Source organism: Danio rerio, chromosome 20, assembly GCF_049306965.1.
Source record: "Danio rerio strain Tuebingen ecotype United States chromosome 20, GRCz12tu, whole genome shotgun sequence".
In the NCBI taxonomy this organism is placed as follows: domain Eukaryota; kingdom Metazoa; phylum Chordata; class Actinopteri; order Cypriniformes; family Danionidae; genus Danio; species Danio rerio.
Genome location: NC_133195.1, coordinates 26,597,381 through 26,622,375, shown reverse-complemented (window position 1 = coordinate 26,622,375; position 24,995 = coordinate 26,597,381). Strand labels below are relative to the sequence as shown.

Here is a 24,995-nt window from a genome sequence, read left to right as displayed (position 1 = left end):
TGCCTCATTAACATTCATGACATGCAGGAATTTGCCGGAGCGAATTTCCATAAATTAGCCGTCTCGGCTGCTGAGAGGGGGAAAGGCAGAAGATCAAAGAGAGAGGGAATGAATGAACGAGAGGGCAGGTGTGAGGCCTTTATAGCTTTCCCTGACCTTTTTATGGAAGGAATCGCTTGGCACAATTCCCAAATAGTCAGGAGTTGTCAGGCTGTATGATGTACAGTTCGTGTAATTTCCTGCTTTGTAACAATATGACCCTTTTGAGGCCCTGGTGAAGGAGAATAGTCTGTAGTCTGTATTAGCATAAATAGCTCAGATCTGTCGTGGAGATAAATTTGCTCCTTTGTCTCTTTCCCACAATAATAAATGTTGTTAACAGGTCCAGTGGCTTATATGTCAAAGTCTGTCCCCAGTGAGCCGCGATTCTGCTTTATTTTTCCTCTTCTTTGAGCACCTCTTTTTTTCTCTTTTGTTGTTTGCCACACAGTTAAAAGAGTAGTTCATCCAAAAAGGGATTTCTGTCTTCATTTACTCACCCTCGTGTCAGTTTTATAAACAAATCAGTAGGATCGGATCTTTAAAATGTCAAGTCTTTTTAAATGATGTGGTTTTTCCTAACCTGTTTGTTCATGAATGATTCTTCATGAATCAGACTCAACTAGTTACTGATGCACTAAATTAATGATTCATTCACAATGGTTGACAGCTCACTGCACTCTAAAAATAAAGGTTTTTATTGGCATTCACAGTTAGACAAATAAACTTCCATTGAACCTTTCAATTCTTCAGATTATTAGAAAGTTCTAAAAAAAGAAAAGATCTTCTGAGATCTTCCCTGAAAGTTGCACTGTGGAACCTAAAATGTTCATTTACACCACACATTACTTTCAGACAGTTATAACAAGGCCCAAACGGAGGGCTATTCAGGTTTTTTTTAATTATTATTATTTTTAGTAATATTATTGTCTTGTATTTTATGGTCAATAACATTTTTGGCCATAGTGAATGTGTAATAAACTCACATTTTGAATGTTACTGTGTTATTACTATGTTATTGCATGTTGTCACTGCTGTTGTCTTTTTACAGTATTCATTTTTTTAGTTGCACATAAACCAAAGCTATATAATTGTTAAATTGTGTGAGAACAGAAAAAATGATAAAAAATGATTAATTCTAAATTATTTTAAACACAAATTTGCTCAAAAAGTCTTAAGAAAAGTAGGAGCATATTAATTTATAAACATATACATTCCTAACCAAATTATATGAAAACAATTTACTGTGAGTACTGCTTTAAGAAAAGAAGTTTTAACAAAATGGTTTCCATAAATTTTAAATTTTAGATAAAAAAAGGTGACATTTTGCTGCTGCGACAAAACACTTATTTACTTTATTATCAAATATTTCTTAAAATAATAGACATTTTTACACTAATATACAATTATAGCTAATTTTACACAGGGTACTCAAATGTACTCAATACCTGGATCCAGAATGACAGAACTAGGCATGGGACGATAAAGGTTTTCAAGGTACATCGCGGTTTGGAAAAGTCAAGGTTTTAAAACCAAATCCAAATTTTATTAAGTTATACCATTCCTAACTTGGTATGTGAAAGATTTTTTTATTTAGTGTTTTTGAAACTAATGAAGACAGCAGACGTCAATGATATATTTGAATTGTTTAGCTACTGTTCCAAAATATTTTAAATGTATAAAATATATTGTAAATAAAATATATTGTGTTCAAAAGGGAATAAAACAGTCTTAGTTTTTTACCCAGACATTTCAAAAGGATATATTTAGAGCAGTAATCACAATACCATAAAACCGTGATATTTTTATCCAAGATTATCAAACTGTCAGAGTCTTAAAGTGGACCCATGCCTAGACAGAAGATGAGACATGTAACATGTTTTAATGGTTATACCTTTTTTAAAACACTGGAAAAAAGTGTTTTTTAGATCTTAATTTCATACTTTTATCATACTGTAGGATTAAGTGAGTAAAAAATAAGAATTTTCATTTTTACGATATAATCCCTGTAAGCCTTTGTCTCAGACCATATTTCCCATCCCCCACTCTATTTTAATTATAACCTCTCCACCTTTTTATTCCTTCTCTTTGTTTTCACATTTCCATCTCTTTGTGTTCTTCATAGTCTTGCTTCTTTTCCATCTTTTGCCTTCTTTCTTTTCTTTTGTGCACGCAGCACACCTTTCTCTTTCCGTCAGGTTGATGGCTGTGCTGTAGAGACACTTGTAGTAGCAGTCACAGATGGTGCGGCCGATGCTGCCGCTGCAGCCTGTGTCTGCTGATGTCAGCTCAAAAACACGTTTCAGCAGTTTTTCCCCCAGCAGAGAGAGCTGTTTGTCAGGCATAGACTCTCCATACCTTCACACCTTCCAACATCAATGTCTGTCTCCACCTTTAGTCGCAAATTGGCAGCTATGGTTGCATCTGAGCCAACCAGAGAGCTGCCCATTAAATATTAAAGAGAGATTTCTTAGCTAGATTGGGAATTAAGTGCATTTAACGTCTTAATCTTAAAATATAAACCATGTTTTCTATTCTGTTTCTCCATAAATGAACACAAGTTTTAATGTCTTATGTATTCAAAATTTTTGCAATGTTATTGGTTTGGAGTCTGTTTTGAAGAAGACTTTTGGAAAATAGTATATATTTTAAAGAGTAATAATAACTATATTTTAATAATATTTAATTATCATTTTTGAATGTTAACTCTATATTATTACCATATTATGATATGTTATTACAGCATTTATCATTTCTAATTGTTACAACATTACCAGTAAGTTTTTGCTTCTCTTTAAATAAACACAAAAATATTGAATCTCTTTTATTTTAAGCAAAATTCTGAAAACCTTTTTACTGAAACCTAAAATAATAAAAATTGTCATTCGTGGAATATTGATTCACTATTGCATTGTTATATATTCATTCATTCATTCATTCATTCAAAAGTCTTCATAAAACCTGTTTGTTAAGGTTAAAAATTCTATAACGTTTAAAAAAATGAATGAAATTTCTCCCTTTTTCTCTAGTAAGAGATACATTTTCTATCAAAGAAGCATGATCATTCCTTGCACACACGTATGCACCGTCTGCATATGATCCTCCCCCACCCGCACACTGTACACACACATACAATGCGCACACACACTCTCACACACCATCCCCCACAAAGATTACGAGTCAGCAGCTTCCTCTCAGCACTGACTGATTGGCGCTGTTGTGTTGCCAGTGGGCAGATGAGCCTCTCTCTCTCTCTCTCTCTCTCTCTCTCTCTCTCTCTCTCTCTCTCTCTCTCTCTCTCTCTCTCTCTCTCTCTCTCTCTCTCTCTCTGTGTGTGTGTGTGTGTGTGTGTGTGTGTGTTATAATGCGTCTACTGGACACAGACAGCCACGGATGACTCAGAGTCAGTAGTCATCAGTTTTGTTTGTGTGCATTTTGTGGATGCTATAGAATTCTTTGTTCCTGCATGATGGGAAGATGGAAAGATTATGTGATCTATTATTCCTTCAGATCTGTCTTTGAATGATGTGATATATCTGTAGAATGGAAGCCTATAGATTTCAGCTTTGTGATGAATCATTACACAGATATCTGGAACATACTTGATTCTGATTCTGGTTAATCACAGCATTTTACAGTCCAGTATTTTAATGTAAAGGCTAATGTACAGGAAATCTATTTGCATCCTTCTGCAGTCTCTTTCTACTCACAGAATTTTTTTTAACTTAGTATGTAATGTCAGTTTTGTTTGTTTGTTTTTTCATTAATTCAATTGTTTTCTTTTCAGTTTAGTCCCTTTATTAATCAGGGGTTTCCACATCGGAATAAACCGCCAACTTATCCAGCATATGTTTTACGCAGTGAATGCCTTTCCAGCTGCAACCCTTTCTGGGAAACATCCGTACACACTCACTCATACACTACAGCCAATTTAGCTTATTCAATTCACCTATAGCGCATGTCTTTGAACTTCATGCGGAAACCTCGGAGGAAACCTACGCAAACACCGGGAGAACATGCAAACTACACACAGAAATGCCAACTGACCCAACCGAGACTCGAACCAGACCTTTATGCTGTGAGATGATTGTGCTACCCACTGCGCCACCATGACACCCTTTATTTATTTATTTATTTATTTGTTCAATACCTACAATTATTAAAGGGACAATGTGCAGTCCTCTGATCATTATCAGAAAATAAACCACAGAGGATTCTGATCAACCTGTCTGGGTTTATTTTGAGATAATTTCCAGCTGAGCTTATGTTATCTGTCATATTTGAAAACAATATAAATTAAACCTCAAGGTTTAACACTATTGTTGTACTTATTAGACAATAGCTTTTTTCCCCGGATATAAAAAAACCTTGCGTACATGAAAATAAATTACAAGAAGTATATTTATTTGTATAATACAGTGTTGTTGTGTGTATATATACAGTTGAAGTAAGAATTAATAGCCCCCCTAAATTATTAGCCACTCTGTTTATTTCTATCCCCATTTTCTGTTCAATGGAGATAAGATTGTTTTCGACACATTTCTAAACATAATAGTTTCAATATCTCATTTCTAATAACTGATTTATTTTATCTTTGCCATGATGACAGTAAATAATATTGCACTAGATCTTTTTCAAGACACTTCTATACAGCTTAAAGTAACATTTAAAGGCTTAACTTGGTTAATTAGGTTAACTAGGCAAGATAGGGTAATTAGTCAAGGTATTGTATAATGATGGTTTGTTCTGTAGTCTATCAAAAGTATATAGCTCAAAGGGGCTAATAATATTGACCTTAAAATTGGTTTTAAAAAATTAAAAACTGCTTTTATTCTAGCTGGAATAAAGCAAATAAGTCTTTCTCCAGAAGAAAAAATATTATCAGACACCCTGTGAAAATTTCCTTGCTCTGTTAAACATCATTTGGGAAATATTTTAGAAAGAAAAATTCAAAGGGGGTTTAATCATTCTGATTTTAACTGTATACAACAACACTGTATTATCCAGCTAAATAGACCAATTTTTGACAATGTCACTTTGTAAAGAAATACTATATATGTTCTTATGTGAAGTTCTGTAACTAGTCTAACTTACTTTTGCAGTTTTGGTTGTCTCATGCATACTTATTTAGGCCTGTCACAATATAATTTTTTGTTGTATGATATATTGGACCAAAATACATTGAGATAAACAATATAATTGTCATTTAAGATCATTTTATGCCAATAATATAATGCCAGAATGACAATATACTATCATCGCAATGCAAGTACACTCTTCCAAACACATAATAGTTTATTCTTAAGAGTATTTGATTTAAATGAAGTCATTTTATGATTTTTTTAATTTGGCACTGGAATCAGAATGTGAAAACACATTTCTTAAACAAATGTATTATAAAAACTGTTAACGAAAAAAGCAAGGTAAAAATAACAGAGGCTGCAATGTCTGCTACCAGATGTATTTTCAGTTGTCAGACACCCACATGAAATTTTACTGGAGTAATTCAAAGTAAATACTATAGAGTTTTTTTTAACTATACTGACACATCCAGTAGCGATAGAGAGTTTGTGTTATCGGCTAAAATGTTGCTAAAATTGTTTTTTTTTTTATGTATGGGATATTACATCACCAAAAGTGATTGAGGTCATGTCTATGTGTTGTGTGATAACTTAATATATTAATTACTGTGACAGGTCTATACGTATTATGTGCATACCTGTAGACTGAACATGTTATAAACTATTTTTATAAATCACATTTGTGTAGTTTACAATAACAATACAACAAAAAACATCACTTTTTTTCAAAGGCACCATTGTTTTGTAAATTATTGGCTAAACCACATAAAACATGCCATGAATATATTCCTCTGAAAAATGTAAATAAAAGGAAAGAACAATTGTAGAAATTATCCTTTTGAGGAGTGTTAGTGTGCGCCTAATTTGTTTCACATTCCATACTATACCAATCAGCTGTGTTTTCACTCACTGTAATAGAAAAGGCTCGTTTAACCTCAAGCTTGGGTTTTCCCTCCATGCCTTTGCCTTGACTGTAAATACAAAATCCCCATGTTTAATTCCAAGTGGAAAAATCTGCAAAACAATTTTTACAGTTCTGATTTTATAGTAGGAAAGAGATTCTCTCCCCTCCCATTAACCACAAGAAAAGTCTGAGGATTACGTCTTTGAAGACATGCCCCATCAACAAAAGAAACAAACTCGTAGTAAACAGTGTCTTGTCCCCAGTCATTGAACACAAAGTGTTGATCTCATTCCCTCCCATATATGAGCACAAGTTCACTTTACATCATTGAGGGAGAAGAGAGGGTTCTTTGTTTATTGCACAGTGCTGGCTCAGATCAAAGTCCAGCCATTGTTATGTGTATGAGAGCGAAGAGCACCTACATCAACATCTGTCCATGAACTTTTGTCTTTAGCATAGCACCAACAAAGTCTGATTTGATGGCAGAGAACGATTTCACCTCAGGACATTTAACAGTTGTTTTGACTTCTATACACTCTCAAAAATAAAGGTACGAGAGCTGTCAATAGGGTGGTACCTTTTTAAGATACACATTTGTACATAAAGGGTTTATATTGGGCCCCTTAAAATATATAGTAGTACCCAAAACATTTAAGGGGTACAATTTTGGATACTAATATGTATCCCTGAGGTATTAAAATGGACCTTTCAGGTACAAATGTGTACCTTTTGAAAAGGTATAACCCTAGTGACAGCTCTCGCACCTTCAATTCTGAGAGTGCAGCTACATTTGTAAAGTGATTTACTCACAATAATGATTGTTATCTTCATTGGAGACTTTTTCTCCACAAACACTGATCATGAATCTCAACAATTAGCTTAATTTGGTTTAGTAATCAGCATTCCATTTCTAAACCTGTTAGATTGACAGCTCTCATAATATAGCACCATATAGAGAGTTATATAGAACTTTGAATTACAGATCTTACAAGTTGCTTCACACCTTTTCAGAGGAAAAACAAGAAAGCAATGAGCCCAGGTTATTATTTCCTCCCGGCTTAAATGCACTTACAAGCACTAACAGTGCAAAGGCCACAGTAGGCCAGCCAAGCTTTTGCAGGCTCAGGCATTTACCTAATTATCTAGCATTAGGTCAGATGGAAGGCTTCCATATCTGTCTGTGTCTGTCTCTTTCTGTCTGCCTCACTCTCTCTCTATCGCTCTCTCTCTCTGCAGACTCAGGATGGATGTAGTAGGGATAAGCCATAAGAGTCCTAGAGCCCATTAGGCTTTAAGGTGCCTCACCTGAGGGATAGATTATGTTTACAAACCAACATGTTTCTACCTGTTGCTGCATTACTATTTGGAACAAACAGGGGGCACTAGAAAAGATGCACCTGGAGGGCTGACTTGGGCAGGGAGTGGAATATCAGATGTCTTTGTTACATAAATGAAGTTGGTCACTTGACCTTACTGACATGCGCCACCTTTTCACTTTTTATTTCCCGCTGTATAGAACTTTCGGTGCTGACCTGATAAAAGATTAACTGGCACTTTACAGTGTTTGTTTACGGTCATTTGAGCTGTCGAGTTCTCTCAACACACTCCAAGTGCCCTGAACAATGGCAGTGCTGATGGTAACATTGGCAATTTCCCCTGTTTTTTCTGTGTGTGTGTTTGCAGGTCAGTGCCCGGGGATTCGCTCCATTGTTACAGTTTGCCTATACGGCTAAGCTGCTGCTCAGCAGAGAAAACATCCAGGAGGTCATCCGCTGTGCCGAATTCCTGCGCATGCACAACCTGGAGGACTCGTGCTTTCGCTTCCTGGAGGCCCAGCTGCGCAGTGAAGAGGACGGCCTGCTCCTGTGCCGCAAGATGGCGTCGGAGAGCAATCACTCAGAGGATGAGGGCATGCAACCTGAGTTGCTGACGACAACTGCAGTGACGCTACCTGGTTCTCCACGATCTCGTCTTTGTGCCGAGGCCTTGCACTCCTTGCGGCGACCGGACCACGAGCAGCTGGCAGGAACGGAAGATTTCACTGATGGGCCGATGGACTTTGAGCGACATGGCACCTCAGACCTGCCACGATGCCCTAAGTACAGAAAGTACCAGTTAGCATGCAACAAGCACAATAACGACGCCTCTTCACACACCAGTACCTCAGGTTTTCCAAGCACATTCAAGGAGATGAGCAGGCCGGCTGTGATGCAAATCAAGCAAGAACCCCGCAGCGAGGAAGAGTCCATCTCACTTTGCCTGTCAGGGAATGAGCAGGAGGATGGTGAAAAGGACGATGTGGCTGAGATGGACCTGGATGGTTCCATCACAGTGGACCAACCAAAAGGCAGAAGCAAGTCACCCACCTGCCTACGGGCTCTGTTCAAGAAGGACCTGCCCAGCACACCCCAGCAGCTCTTAGCTAACAGACTCATCAACGCCCAGGATAAAGGAACCACTCAGGGAGACCACAAAAAAGACTACAGGCCTTCGCTTGGCAATGAGTTTGGCATGCCTGTGGCGTTCCCCAAAGACACTGATGGTTTCCCGCCAGGGCTTTCGTTGAAGTCGCCTTCCTGCGATGGTGTGTGCAAGCAAGAGGTGGAGCCGGACCGCCGCAGTGTCATCTTCTCCTCAGGGGCCTGTGACCGACTGGGTACACCCACCCACTCCCATCCCAGCGGGAACTCATTGGAGAAGGAGCTCTCAGAACACATGCCAAAGGGATTGTGGGCCGGCGCCAGCCAGTCCCTTCCCAGCTCTCAGACCTACTCCCCTAGTACCACAGCCAGCGACCCGCCCTTGCTTTGCCGCCAAAGGCCCAATACCAGCTGCCCAGTGCCAATTAAGGTATGCCCACGATCGCCCCCTTCAGAGACCCGCACTCGGACCTCCAGTTCCTGTTCGTCCTATTCTTACGCTGAGGACGGAAGCGGGGGGTCCCCCTGCAGCCTGCCGCAGTTTGAGTTTTCACCCTCGCCTTGCCCCAATGTGACGCGGTGTCTCACCTCTGACCAACAAGAGGCAGGTGGTGGGACGGATGCACTATTTGCACGGGTACGGCCCAAGATAAAGTGTGAGCAGTCATATGGAACCAATTCCAGTGATGAGTCAGGGTCCTTTTCGGAGGGGGACAGTGAATCATGTCATGTTCGAGAGCAAGGCCCTGAGGTGAGTCTGTTGAATTTTTTTTCTCTCATTGTGTTTACCAATAATTTTTTCCAGAACCTCACTATGCATTTTCTAGCTTCCATTCATGCAGAAAGCAATTAGATAACGCATGCTCCTTCATGCTATCAGAGACTTCCCTTTTGATCTCTATTTACTTCTTCATTGAATAAAGCTGCTGACTGCTAATAGAGCAATAAACACTGTAATCATTTTCATGACTGAACTGACAGGAACATGAATAGCTGCAATGATATTACTCTGACCTTTTGGAGCAAACTCAATTTGACAATGGATTGCTGTTGTGTATAGTGACAGAGAAGCAGAGAAGTGGATACATATTTTGCAAAAGCTGAGCAATGACTGAAATAAGTAGAAAGCGTTAAAAGGGATCATTCAGTTAAAATCATACAGGCTTTGAATAAACATGAATGTAAGTACTTGTTGACCGCCCGTGATTTCGGACAAACATTCCCTTTGTTCATATCAAAATACGATCAAAACACTGACTCTATATTTCACATTGTCAGTGTTTACATGGTTACTGCCTTTATAGGGCAGTGCATAGTACAATGAAGTTGTGAAAATTAAAGCAAAAAAGGGCAAAAAACAATTACTTAGGAATGGTTTAAAATATATACATTTGTAGATTTATGGAGGCAAAACAGTAATGTTCAATAGGAAATGAATGCTGAATGCAGAATAGGAAATGCCAATATGTTGCTCGCATACCAGAGCACTATAAGGGGGTGCATATCTGTTCTGTGATTGGTTAATACAAAGCAAGCTACTTTGTTTAGTTTTTTCAGCAGGGACTACTGCAATAATTACACTACTAATATTACCAACTATCTTCAATTTAAATGAATGTTATTCTTTAGAGTTGACTAATCTGTTTAAAAAATACAAGAAAAAATTTGAATGGCACCGTCCATGAAATATCAAGTAGTGCAAATTAATTTTTATATATATATTTATTTACTTGTTTGTTTGTCTTTCTTTTTTAGGTCACATAATATATAATTCTTTTGACATACAACAAACACAGCAAAATTGTATATACTATATATATATATGAGCAATTCCGTGCAAATGTCAACCTTGCCATGAAAATTGTTTTCGTTTTTACCAAAATACGGAAACCATTTCTGGGTTTTTTGTGTAAGCAAGTATTTTACAGTACTTTAAAAATACTCAAAAATGCATCTGTCAATGTTTTCAAACTATTCTATTTGATTTACCAAAGTCACACAAATGGTAATTTCAGATGCGTCACATCCATAACAGAGAGATGTCACATCCATAACGACACTTTCCTCAGAAATGTGAAAATATTAAATAAAATAAAACCAAGCAATTTTGTTTTATAGAGAGCCGACTCTAATCTTTTTGATTAGCATTATTTCTTTTGGGTTGTGCAGTTTAAGTCACATAATTTCTACAAAGTGTGTTGTATACTGTAAACTCGCAGACTTTTTTTGTCACATCCATAACGCATGCTTATTTTCCTCATTTAAAGTACAAAACACGTTTACAGATTGATATTTTTCTGCTTCCATAACTCTGTGGCTAGTTGCTTTAGAAATATAATTAAATTTTTCAATATAATGTTAACATATACTTTCTCTGTCAATTTATGTGTTGAGTTTTTACTGCAAATGTCACATCCATAACGCTGGAATTGCTCATATATATATATATATATATATATATATATATATATATATATATATATATATATATATATATATATATATATAAATCAAGCGAAGAGAAAATGGTAGTTATCTATTTATTACTAATAATTATAATTTAACAATGAAAAGTAAGACATTATTTAAAGAAAGCTTAAATGTACTGATTTAGTATAAAGAGAAAGAATCAATAAGCATATATAAGAATGAAGTTGCATAGAGGATGTTGTCTGATCTGAGTTGTATAAGATTTCCCCAGGGATGCTGTGTATTTTTAAAAAGCAAAGCACTATAAAGGAGAGATCATCTTTAGAGATGAGGATGAGACCTTCAGGAAAGCATGTTGGGAACATCATGGAGAAACTGGTCCGTTGCCATGGTAACACTCGAGAACGAATAGCCAGTTGAGTTTAGGTATGTGCTTTAGATGTAATAATAGCTGGTATGCAAGCTGTTGTAAGTGGGAAATAGTCCCTATACTAAAGTATTTTAAGAACTGATTATGACTACATACTTCAAGGAATAGAAAGTTCAAAATAAAAGCATTACAATTACAATACAAATTTTACATAAAAACTTATAATAAATATCTCCACTGCTTTTTGATCAACTTAAAGGTGCAGTAGGTGATTGTCTTCAGAAACATTTTTTGTTGTGCTGGTTTAAAGTCTCTTCACAGTCCAATAGTAATGATTAAAGTAAGTGATTTAAATATGTTTATATGTATTTTTATATTCGGGGTAAGGCATAAAAATGTTCATCCAATTAAATATTATCAGGCCGACATCTCCCATAATTCCGATAAGTAGCTCAAACTATCTGTCAGCAAATGTAGATTCGGACTTCTGCGCATCTGTTCACGCAGATCCGCCATTTGCGCGTACCCACCTGCATGAGTGCCACGCGTTCACGAGACTATCACAGACGCGGTGAAATCAAATGCTAAATTAAAACTTTTGAAAATCCTGAATCAATATTGGAGTTACTTTTGCACGCTGGAGGAAGAACGACACCATAGCTGAAATATTACTGTTAGACAGGTATGTTCTGTTTTAAAACTATTTTAGTCAGACTAAGCTTATGTTAGATTGTGTTGTGTTATGAATGGCTTATATGCACAGACATGTTGTTTAGCCACTGAAATCTCCCCGTGAAAGATTGATGTGACTATTTTCTGCTTTATAAGGGAAATTTGACAGCATCGATTATGTAGATTTTTATTTAGTTTAACAACAAAACATCAGTAAACAGTGCTGTTCCACGTAGTCTGCTTTACTGAGGTAAAGTTGCTTTTATATTCACATTTGTTCATTTTTGAACAATGACAGCCTTCCTATACTGTTTACCATGCTATTCTGAATATTCGCCTTGAAATAGCATGTAAGTATGGCTTAGTGATAAATGTAATTCCTTCACGCCACCGGCCAAACACTAACTGGCGAATGACATGAACTAGTGGGTTGTCTGTCTGCTTTTGTGACGTGGTGCGCGCGTTCGCGATTTCAGGAGGCGTGGCTTTGAATCACAGTCCCTCCTCGCCGTCCAAAGATAATACTAAGTGGTTAGCATTTTGGCAGATCACCTACTGCACCTTTAATGTTGCTTGTTTAATAAAAAGTATTAATTTCTGAAATAAATACTTTCAAGTAGTTGTCTATTTCAGAAAAATCTAAATATCAAGAAAGATTGAAATATTTGAATTTTGATTAAAAGAAAGTAGAAGTGTCTTTTACTTGCTTTACTCAGCGGGATATTTCCATACAAACTGTATTTCCAGTCAAGAGTCTTCCTCTTTCCTGTGTTTGCACAGCAAATGGCAGGTGAGAGAAAGAGCATGAGAAAGAGAGGAGGAGCAGCACAAAAGAGGGAGACACAGTCTCAAAAATAGCTTCAGCCTGCTGATCGAAACAATGAATACAGAGCAGGAAGGAAGTTGTTAAACTGAAGGCTAATCATAGTGCTAGTCTATTCCTTCTAGTCCAGTGTAGATAGCAGTGTTAACCCAGGTCTTTGAACTCTTTGCTCTCTCTTTCACAGACAGCATCACTTACCCTCAGTGACCAGCACCTGTTCAATCAAAAAGCACTCAGATCCAAGAACAAATGTACTCTTGTTTCATCTTAGACTACACCAGTGTATTTTAGTTCTATCAGTATTTTATGAATGGAAACAATCCTCATCCATACTGGCTTTTCCACCATGTTTCCACGTACCACTGCAACACTACATTAGAAGTTGAAGGCTATGAAAAAAGAGCACAAACCTTTGGCCTATTTACAGTTATTAAAGAAATTACTTTAATTATAACACCATTCCTAATAATCTACTAATTGGCTATTAAATTGTAATAAGTACATGGATTCAAAACAGAACAAGATTAGAAAAACTGTAAATATATCTAGCTGTGCAATTTTACTGTTATTTAATAACACACAACCCATATATAGTATTTGTTTTCAAAATCCAGTATTGAATTAAGTCACATTTTAATTGTCAACAAATGAGGCAATGATATATATATATATATATATATATATATATATATATATATATATATATATATATATATATATATATATATATATTTATTTTTTTAAATGAATGAATCAAGCACAAATTATACAGTTATTTGTTATAGTATTTGTTACAAATGTCTTGTATTAAATTGCATTACGTTTAAATTGGCAGCCGATGAGATAATGATAAAAATAAAAATATATTTATATAAAATGAATAAGACACTCTCTCAACATGAGCCGATTGTGGTCTACAAAATATTCATCAGACGTCGCATTGCTGTACTGTAAAACCGCACGACTGAAATATGCTAAAGGTGAAAGTTTGAAATATTACATACGCTCGCTGTTTGTTTGTTGAAGTAGATCAGATGTCGTTAGCTAAGCTTCAAAAAAACTTATGAATGAATGAATAAATCAAGCACAAATTATAAAGGTATTTGTTATAGTATTTGTTTAAAAAGTTTAGTATTGAATAATGTCATTTTAATTGACAGCAAATGAGAAAATAAAAAATAAAACAATTAGATTAAATGAATAAATCAAGCACAAATTATACAGGTATTGTTGTTTTGGTCTTGCCCCCTTCTGAATTAATCCCCTGTTTTCTTTGTTACATTTTGATAAATGTAAATAAACTTCTTCTTTTGTTGATTTTACCTTGTTGTTTTAAAGTCTCTATCCAATCTTTTTGATGAGTTCTCGCTCTTTTTCCAGCCATTGCACATCACCCATCACCAATCATTTTTTTTTTGTTGTGGTCACATCCCTAGACCTAAAAAGATTGCAACTCTGTTATAGTATTTGTTAAAAACATCTAGGATTGAATTGTGTCATTTTAATTGACATGAGACAATAAAAAATATATATTAAACGAATAAATGGAGCACATATTATACCGATTTTTGTTATAGTATTTAATAAATACATCTGTTATTGAATACTGTTTTAATTGGCAGCAAATGAGACAATAATAAAAATAAAAATATAAATTTATATAAAATGAATCACTCAAGCACAAATTACATTGGCATTTATTATAAACAAAGTCTGAGAGGTGCTTAACAAATCTAGTGATTCAGAAGGCCCAATCAGGGGATGAATGTGTTTTTCAAAAGTCTACCCTGAAACTTGACCGTGTTTTCAGACTAAAATGGGGTCTGCTGTGTTTTAAAGGGTTGAACACTCTGGAGTAAATCGGATGCCAGATATAACTAGCAAAACCTTGTTATTCAAAATGAAAACACACTAGTGCACACATAGCCTGAGTTGGCCTTACTTTAACCTCTTCTGACACACAACAATACATAGTTTTCTTCTGGTGAGACTGAAGACTGAGCAACCCACTAATGACAAGCCACTGAAGATTTCACTTTCGAGTGAGCAAAGAGGGTAAAGAAACGTCCTGAAGTAAAAAAGGAAGACCCCACTAAGGACTATTATTATCTTGAGATCTTTGAGATGGCTTTCTTTACTCAATCGGTGACACTGGCTGAAGTATTGATCTTGAGGTGAGTAGGTGTTATCAGAAGAGCCCACAACCGAAAATCTCACTCTCACTTCTGCATTTTCATTCTTCAAAATCATTAACCCTTTAGTGTAGTGCAGGAAGTGAGGAGTAAAGTCAGAAGCATTTCTGTTCCTCTGATTCCGTCTTTAGAAGCCGAGCCGCTCTCTCAATATGAGCCGATTGTGGTCTACAAATTATTCGTCAGACGTCGCATTGCTGAACTGTAAAACCGCACAACTGAAATATGCCAAAGGTGAAGATTGAAATATTATGAACGCTCGCTGTTTGTTTGTTGAAGTAGATCGGATGTGCTTAATCATGTGCCTCTAACTTGGATGTCGTTAGCTAAGCTTCTATCAGAAGCCAATCTAAATCTTCGTTAGTTATAAAATAGAGTCTAATTAATGCCGTTAGTCATGTTGGAATAGTTCTTGTAGTAATTTTACATTCTAGATTTAGAATTTTTTTAAAGAGACGTGTGTGTACATGTTAGGGTTAGTCTAAGGTTATTCTACAGTACCTTAGGGATAGTCCTCTTAACTGTCCTCTTGTGTATAGTAATGTCAGTCATTTTTAGTCTTTGTGGGGATTTTTTTTGCACTTACAATCAATAGAGAATGAAGCATTTTTAATGTAAAAAAGCTGACTATTTAGGGCTGGGAGTAAGAAAATAGATTAAACAGTTTGCATACACTGTAAATATTATTACATCTATGGGAGAGCCAACAGACATATCTTTACTGGAAAATATTCATAGAAAAAAAATTGTTTTCATTGGGTTGTTTCATTGGGTTGTAACTTCTTGTGTACAAATTGAGTTAAGCTTTATCATTTTTTTTCGGTACCATTTTATTTTTGATCAGTGTTGGATTTACTTTTAAAAGTAATAGATTACAAATTACTGACTACTTCTGGAAAAATGTAATCTGATTACATTACTAATTACTTAATGTAAAAAGTAATCAGATTACTTATTACATTACTTTAAAGGTACTTTTAAAGTAGATAAATATACCTACAAAAATACTAAATATACTGCAGCTCATCCAGTAATTTATTATTCACTGAAAAACATTACAATGGGTTGATCACAGCAGCTTGACATGTTAAAAAGACTTTAAAAAAGAATTTCTCTCATCAGTTCCAAACCTGTTTTAACACAAAAGAAGACATTTAGAAGAAATCTAGAGACCTTTACCATTGACATCCATAGTATACAAAAGCACTGCAGTGTTTGGGTGTTCTGTGTTTGTCTGAGGTAATTAGTCTACCGAAATGTGTATATTTCATGCAAAGTATGAAGCTGATTGGTGAGTTCTTGTCAAGTGACTTCAACGGGTGCTCCTGGAAAATGCAAGTGCGCACAATATGCACTCCAAATATGCGCTCCAATTATGCGTGTGTAAGCCACACACCTTTATTGGAAATAATGAACTTTTGTGTGCAAAAGACACAATATGTGAACAGCCCTATGAGCAGCTATGCTTCTTTTCACATTCAGAAGATACCTTGACTCTAAGATCCTATGCAAAATCCAATTTAGCCTGTTTAGTCTGAGTTGGACTGGCGTGTTTTTGGGCGCCAGCGTCCTTCTTGGTGAAGAGTGTTGTCAAATGCTTTCTATTGAAGTGATTGAACAAGTTGCTGGTCAAGTTAAAAGCTCCTACAGAGACTGGACTAGGCATGGGCTGGTAACAGATTGTGACAGTATGTTAACCTGGAATAAAAATATCAGTTTTATGGTGTTGTGATTACAGCTCTAAAAAAATATATTTTTCTAAATGTCTTAGTAAAAAACAACTACTTTTTTCCATATTGAACTTAATATACAGTATTTCATTTTCCAATTTACAATTCACACTTATAATATTTTGGTACAGTAAACATGTCAGGCTAACGAATTAAAATAAATCAATGGATTCTGCCTGGTTCAATAGTTTAGAAAACACATAAAAAAAAACCTTTACATATACCTTAGGAAGAGTTTAACAGAATGTTTTACGGTTTTAAAACATTGACTTGTACAAACCACGATAAACCGGTCATCGTCCCATGCCTAGACTGGACATAGACTGAATTTCACAGCAACATTTTTGTTTTTACGCTCAATGAAATCAAAGTAGTGTCTGTATTTCCACTTGAACAAGCAACCTCTCTCGATTGCAACCATTGCAGCTTGCGTTCTCCAGCAATTTAAAGCACATGGTTATTAACTGACTTTTCAGCGGAAAACGTGATTTAAAAGAAGCATTTTTTTCTTATAAGAAAGCTGTATTAGTAACATAAGTAACATAATTACATTGCCTTTAGTAACTGTAATCAAATCACACAAATTTAAAATGTAATTCGTTACATTACTGCATTCGCCAAAAATGCAATTAAAATACAGTAACATGTTACTGTGGAACCCTTTACATTCAACTCTGTTCTTGATATATCTCATATAATTAGATCTAAAATAATGTTTATTGTTTATTAAACATTGCCATTTACTTTGAAAATTTTGACTTGTAATCACAGACTTTTCATAGACAACTGAGCACAAATCGAAACCGAATCACATTAAAACACACACTTCCAAGTACAAACAAAACAAAACAAAACTGGAAGCTGGAGAATGAAGTCCTCCTCTATTTAATACCTTACCATCTAAAACAAAGACAACCCATTCAACAGCATGGTGCTTTGTTTTTTCCTCCAGATGTGTTACATTAGGAATTTACCAGTGACCTAGACAGGCATTCACACAGGCCATTCATCTTAGGCAAACACCAGCAGACGCTTTGGTCCTGATGGGGACGAAGCCCCACGGTGACCACAGACAGGCCCATCACTCCATTAGACAGAGTGAGCGAGTGCATGTGTGTCTGTCCCGTGTCTTTCAGAGGGGGGATGCATGTGTGTGTGTGTGTGTGTGTGTGTGTGTGTGTGATAGCTCTCCCCCATTACTCAGCCCCTGTGGAGAATTCCAGTAATAGCAACAGGGCTGAAAGAAGAAAAACAAGAGAGAAAGGAGGGGAAAAAGAGGAATATCTTAGGGGTTGTATCAGACTGTTTCTTATCTGTGTCACATGGTGTCTCATTACCAAGACATGTGAAACAAAGACATACATAGCGGCACAGTAATGTTTCTGGGAATGTCTAAAGGACAGTAATGATATTTAGCAAACAGATAACCTAATTAGCGCTAAAGGCATTTTAACTGACCAAACGATTAACTTCCTTTGCCCATTAAAAGTGTAGTTTATAAGGACTTGTTATGCCAATAATATTGTAAAAAATATATATTTATGTGCCCTCAGGCATTTGGCCTCCCTCATTTCACTCGCCTCTTTTGTCAGTCGCCTTCCCACAATTCCATGCTGTAGATGTCCATGCTTAGAGAAAGGAAGCGAAGGGACAAAAAGAGTGGGGCCACTTTGCTCCCAGTAACAGATGAGTCCTACTTTTCACTCCAGACCCATTTCAGGGAAAATGACCTATAGAGAGAGGAGAAAGTGAGAGAGAGAGAGAATCGGGATCACGTTTGAATTTATAAGTGCCGCTGGTGTGTGTTCTGTCATCTCTCTCTAAACTGGTTCTAGTGGTAGGAAACTAAATATAGGCATCAGTCTTACACACACACATACCCACACCTCAAACCGATATACCAGAGAGGGGAAGGACACATGAGAAGGTCATTGAAAAAAAGCGTCTCCTTGGGCTGAGTAAAAAAGAAGACTGTTTCTTCATCTAACAACCTGTTCACACCTGCTATTCAGATGTGTGTTGGTTGGTCCAAACACAAGTAGAGGAAGGCATTTTTGCTTTGCTCTTTGATTTAATCAGTTTCTTTTTCCAATTTTGACCATTTGTTTCTTTGAGGTTACAGATTATGAGTATGTGTTTTTCTGCATCTATTATTGCATGATTAAACTATTTTAAAGTTTAAACCAAATTTGTTTCAATGCCAAACCCTATATTTTTTGTTTTTTAAAATCAAATAGCAAACTGGAAAGACATTTATTATCTATAAAAATAATATATACAACTAATAAAAAAGTATAAATAACAGTATTACTGCACAATTTCATAATCAAATCGTTTTCTAATCTTCACAAATCACATGTTGTCGAAAGGGTCTGAACGTCACAGCACAGACCTTTTGTTTGGACCTAAATAGTCCACAATATTTGTGATTTACATTACAAGCTTGTTGCATAACTTGGTTAGACATGTGGATTTGGTATTGTAGTAATTTTAGATTTCAAAACTTTCAATTTTTTTTCTATTGGAAATAATTAGTGCAGTACTTTATTAACAGTAAGCTTGAACGTTTATATATTTATTTACTTTTTCATTTTTGTAATTGCTTTTAATTTATTAATGATCTGCTTAATGTTTACTTTGAAATGAGACCAACCTTTGGTCTGTACTCCTGAGCATTTATTAATTATAATAAGCAAAATGACAGTTAACAGAAAGAAAGTGTTTAGGGTTAGAGTTGGGGTAGATGTAGGTAGAGCTTTATTGTCCCATTAACCCTTCAACTACCCCACCAAGAAAAAAAAATCCTAAAACATCCTAATGTCACTAGTTAACACACTCATTTTTTTTCTCTTTTCAACACATCCCATAATTTCTAAAATGTCAACCTCTACCAAATGTCGGTTTATGGTAAAAGTACCGGAATTGATCCATATACTATAAAAAATCTGAAAATATGAAGTGTAAGACCGATTTATTCCAAAACATATTCATAATAAAACATTTGTGAATACTAAATCATCCTCATTTTTTGAAGTATGCTATTAAATATTTCAGATTCTCATTTAACATTTGTTCCTGTTGTTATTGTTTTACAATAAAACAAAAATCAAGTGTAGTAGTGCAGCAGGATTATGTTTGTTTGATTTTTCTGTAAACCAACAGTGCTGTGTGTGTAAACCATTATTTAAAACAGTCATTATTTAAAACATGATCACCCATTTGGTAGACCAGACAGTTAAAGGGTTAAGCAACATCCATGTGATGAATATTAGCATTTGAACTAAGCATCGTATTATTGAAAACTGGTTTTTACTGTCATACTCAGACGCTAATATCTGCTATATTAATAGATAGTGTATGTAGTGTCTATCACTTTTTGCACTTAATGAAAATATTTGCTCTCTTTTACTTTTATTCACCTTTAAATGAAGCTTACCCAGAATGTTTAACAATTAGGTCAGTAGGCAGAGAGTAAGTGGTGTGCTGGAGCTGTTTTGTTGCCATAAATCACATGAACATTTGAAAGCAATCCAGTCAAAAACATTTGAAGTGGAAGTGGACAAGCGCAAAACATTTCAGACTCCATTTACACCTGTATTTCACATCACCTACTTGTGATCAGATAGAAAAAACACACCTTAACAAGAGGTCTAAAAATACTGATCATATAGACAACGCTTTTTTACACTGGGCATGTGGTTGTAAGCCATTCTCAATGTCAGTTAAGCTGTGAGAGTTGAAAAAGGTCTGTCCATCATTTATTAATGAAGCCGTAGAGACAGAACGGGTCGACCTGCCAGTGCTCCAGGCCTCCTGCTGCTCAGTGCCAGACTCGGCCAGATCCACACTTTCATCTTCTCTCAGTCCTGACCACAGTCACCGTGGGCTTCCCTGCAGAGTGGCCACTTCACATGGATGAGTAGCTGCACTGCTGTGGTTCAGGTTTATGGGGTCATAATCACTCTAAACCCATGTGGCTTCCTAAGTAGGACACTACTATAGCTGGTATACTGCTTACATATGGTTGCCTCATTCATTGCCATCACACTCTATTGTATGTTATTTTCTTGGTATGGCCAATAACCTATACATTTCTTTAAATCAAGTGCAGGTGCATGTGAATTATAGTGATAAATCATTTTGAGATTTGTTAGTGTTTTAATACTGACTCAGATTCAACTTTATTGTCTCGTTTAGGGAAACTAAAATTGCAGCAAGGTGTCATAACACAGGCGAAGTTCCTTGTACACATTATTAAAATATTGCCACAAAACATACAATACATAATTTTTTAGATGCATCTCCTCCTCTTCACTGGACTCATTTAATGACTTAATGGCCACCATTATAATATACTTTCTAATTCTATTTGTCCTGCAAATAGGAACTCTGAAAAGATGTCCTGATGGCAGTGGCTGAAACACAGAGTACAATGGGTGATCCAGGGTCCATAAGATACCCTGAGCTCTCTTTAAAACATAATAACGCTAAATTACTATTAGACAAGTTTGGTTAAAACCCATGATCTCGCCTGCCACCTTCACAAGGCTACTCAACCTGTTCTCGTTTGACAGACTCAGAATATCGTACCAAGTCACAATGCAGGAAGATCAAACGGATTCAATAAATTGTTTATAAAACAGTGCCAAGTGTGTATGACAGACAATATTTAAAAGTAATATTATAATAAGTTCAATATAATTAATTCGAAAAACAATATTCACAAAATCTTCTGTGTTCAAAACAAAGTAAATGGATAATGGGTGAGTAAATGATGGCAAAACGTTGCTTTTGGGCTGATCTATCCCTTTAAGTGGTGAATATGGTGATGGTGAAAATAGTGAAATAGGTATTTAAGTATTAAGTTATTCTCTTCAGAGATTTTTAAAATTGGGTTATATTTTATACAACTATATATTTTATATATTTGTGAAATTATAAAAGCTTATTTATTATGTTAGAATTTTATAGCAGAGAAGAGAGAGAGATCTCTCTGTATAGTTTTTTATGTTCTTGTTGGGTCTGACAGTTGAATTAGTTTGTACTAAATTATGTACTGTCGATGTGTGTGGTGTAATTTGAATGGATGGCTGAAACTATTTATTAGCAAGAATGCATTAAACCGATCAAAGGTGACAGTAAAGACTTTTGCAAAATTGTAAAAATATTTCTGTTTTAAAAAAATGTGATTCCTTTGAACTTCCCCGAACCACCAAATATTATATATGCAGCCTTAAGATCTCATGTGGGACGAAGAGGATTAAGAAGAATTATCATTAAGTTTTGAACATTATTAATAAAAAATCAGCATAGTAAAATCATTTCTGAAGGATCATGTTGCACTGAAAACTTGAGTAATTTTGGCTTTGAAAACTTGAGGCTTTTACATTTCTAATGATATTAAAAAACAAGTCAAATATTTAAAGTTATAATAGTGCACAGTAATACTGATTTTACAACACATTCTTCATCAAAATCTGAGCCTTAGCTACTTTAAAATAATAATAATAACAAAAAATAATAACCGTATCAAGCAAGGATTTTACTGACTCCAGATTTTTGAGTCATGATTTGTAGAAGAAAACTTCTCTGCTGATTTCTTTCAGAGTTTCTGAGTAAATAAGACAAAATAAGTACAGTTTCATCTGAAGAAGCACTGAATAACCAGAACAACGATTTCTAGTGTTCAGCAGGTTCAGATTCAATCCCTCCCTCAAACCCCGATACTTTGCACTTGAGCAGATTCATCTACAATCAGCTCTCTCTCTCACTCTCTCTCTCTCTCTCTCTCTCTCTCTCTCTCTCTCTCTCTCTCTCTCGCTTTATTAACCCCTTTTTTCTCCTCATGACACTCATTCATTCATTTCTCCCTCGTGATCTCTCTCTCTTTTAGACAGCAGCAGGGTATCAGATATATGACATGCCCTCAGAAAGCCCTCCAGACCATGATGGAGGAAAGTCAAAGTGATGTCTTATATATCAAATGGCTATCAGGCTTATTCTGGAAAGAGACATCACTTCACGGAGTGTGTGTATGTATGTATGTGTGTGTGTGTGTGTGTGTGTGTGTGTGTGTGTGTGTGTGTGTGTGTGTGTGTGTGTGTGTAAGCACTGATATGCTCTGAATGAAATGACAGCTTAGCTCGTTAGCAGTTGTAATTTGCATACTCATGCCCTGTGGTAAACACCTGACAGGAATATGAAATAGAGGAAGAAACGGCTGAAGCAGCTGTGCTAATACACCGCCATTGGCTTTTTTTATCTTATTTCTTTGAGTGTAACAGAAGGATGCTGCTTTCTTGTTCTTGTTCAGTCTTTGTTCTTGTCTGTCTATCTTGCTCTTTTGACCTGATGGTTGTAAGTGATGTAGGTAAGCTCGTGTTTTTAGAGCTCATCAGAAATGCTCTTTGTACGTGTGAAGAGCGGTGTTCTGCTTCCATCTAGTGGTGATAAAATGCTTTGCAGCCTATATTACGTTTGGTGTATTTTTATTTCATCAGAAAATACTCCTCAGTGAAGGTCAATAGAAACATGTTCATGTTTGGCATAAAAAGCAGCAAATCGAGTTGGATTCTTTTATCGTGAGCTCCAATGACGTAAACACCACAAAACAATGGCAATGCATACGGTATTGTTGTGGTTACAGTTTGCTTCATATAGCTTTGATAGTAACAGCATAAAGTTAAAGAAACAGACTTTATTATTAAATTGAAATGTGCACATGTATTCAGGCCAGTTATGTTAATACCCTAATCATGTAATAAAGGTGTGTTTCTAATTTTCTAATTAATTTAACTGCTGGGCAATGACCCTGTTTAGTTGTAATCTTGTAAGATAGTAAGATTAGGATAAAACCTTCCTCCAGCAGAAAGAAAGGGGCAACAGTAAAGATTTGTCTCTCAAAATCTTATCATAAATCACCATTTTATATATATATATATATATATATATATATATATATATATATATATATATATATATATATATATATATATATATATATATATATATATATATATATTTTACTGGTCAAAAGTTTGAGGTCAGATTTTCTTATTCTTTTTAAAGGCGGCATTCAAATGTCAAATAACTGCTTTCGTATTGTTTGTAGTTTCAAATGAAATTATTACTCCAGTCATTATTGCTTTTATTACTATCACCATTAATAATATTAATTATAATTATTATCATTAGAGTGATTTCTGAAGGATCATGTGACTCTAAAGACTGGAGAAATGAAGCTGAAAATTCATCTTTAAGATCACTGGAATAAATTATTAAATAATAAACTACTTTTGAACAGTTACTTTATGGTGCAATAACATTTCACAATTTTACAATTTTTATTTTATGATCAAATAAATGTAGCCTTGGTGAGAAGATAATCTTATTTTAAAATCCTACTAACCCCAAACTTTTGACTGGTATATAATATCATTGTCTGTTGGTTTTAAGAGCTTAAATCTGGGGTGTCCAAACTCAATCCTGGAGGGCCGGTGTCCTGCATAGTTTAGCTCAAACTTCCTTCAACACAACTGCCTGGAAGTTTCTAGTATACCTAGAAAGAGCTTGATTAGCTGGTTAAGGTGTGTTTAATTGGGGTTGGAACTAAAATATCTAGGACACCGGCCCTCCAGGACCAAATTTGGACACCTCTGCCTTAAATGAACATTAAAACATATGTTGTCATGTATTATTACATAATAATAATAATAATAATAATAATAGTAATGAAAGAGAGAGGATACATCTATTATGAACTATTGGCGTTAATGTTGTAGTGTTCTTATCTGATATTTATGTGATTTTCACAATGTTACAATTGGTGATTTACTACATTAGTTCAGACTATTTGACAACATAACAGTTGTACTCAAATAATGCACATAAAACGAGGGTTACATGCATACCTTTTTTCCAAACGTATTCTTTTTGGCTGTCAGAAAAGTTTTTATTGTTCATTAGACAACTCCACTTATGTCATCATCTTTATAGTTGAGGTGTGATGATGGAATCAATAACTATATTGTTTTAAAAATGATTCAGAAGTTCACATTTATTTATTGCTTCATAGTGATTGTGGCATTGGGCATGCTGTCCCGGGAGAGAACCCTGAGCTTGGAGATACTTGAGCTCAAGGCTCCTGCCTGATCATATAGTATAGTACAGGGATTCCCAAACTTTTTTTATTCCGGGACCCATCTAGGCAAGTAATTCAATCTCAAGACCCACCATAATATTTTAATATGGAAAAATGGTTAAAAAAAAAAAAAAAAAGTCTCCATTCAAAGCAGTCAAAAATATATGGTGTGCGGCTTTTTGGATTTTGCGATT

At 35.5% G+C, this 24,995-nt stretch overlaps 2 protein-coding genes across 8 annotated transcripts in view; one reads left to right on the top strand and one right to left on the bottom strand.

Annotated features, from left to right (window-relative positions):
- bach2b (BTB and CNC homology 1, basic leucine zipper transcription factor 2b) overlaps positions 1-24,995 on the top strand; it is a 148,408-nt gene that overhangs the window by 116,945 nt on the left and 6,468 nt on the right. For all 7 annotated transcript variants that reach the window (XM_677841.8, XM_068215638.2, XM_005160548.6 and 4 more), the window contains one exon: positions 7,708-9,195. In XM_677841.8, the coding sequence (XP_682933.2) occupies positions 7,708-9,195 (1,488 nt within the window). The remainder of the gene's footprint in view (positions 1-7,707; positions 9,196-24,995) is intronic.
- The window catches only part of gja10b (gap junction protein alpha 10 b), a 29,452-nt gene continuing 20,406 nt past the window's right edge, over positions 15,950-24,995 (bottom strand). Inside the window, exon 3 of the mRNA XM_073932281.1 lies at positions 15,950-18,391. Within this exon, the coding sequence (XP_073788382.1) occupies positions 18,362-18,391 (30 nt within the window). The 3' untranslated portion in view covers positions 15,950-18,361. The remainder of the gene's footprint in view (positions 18,392-24,995) is intronic.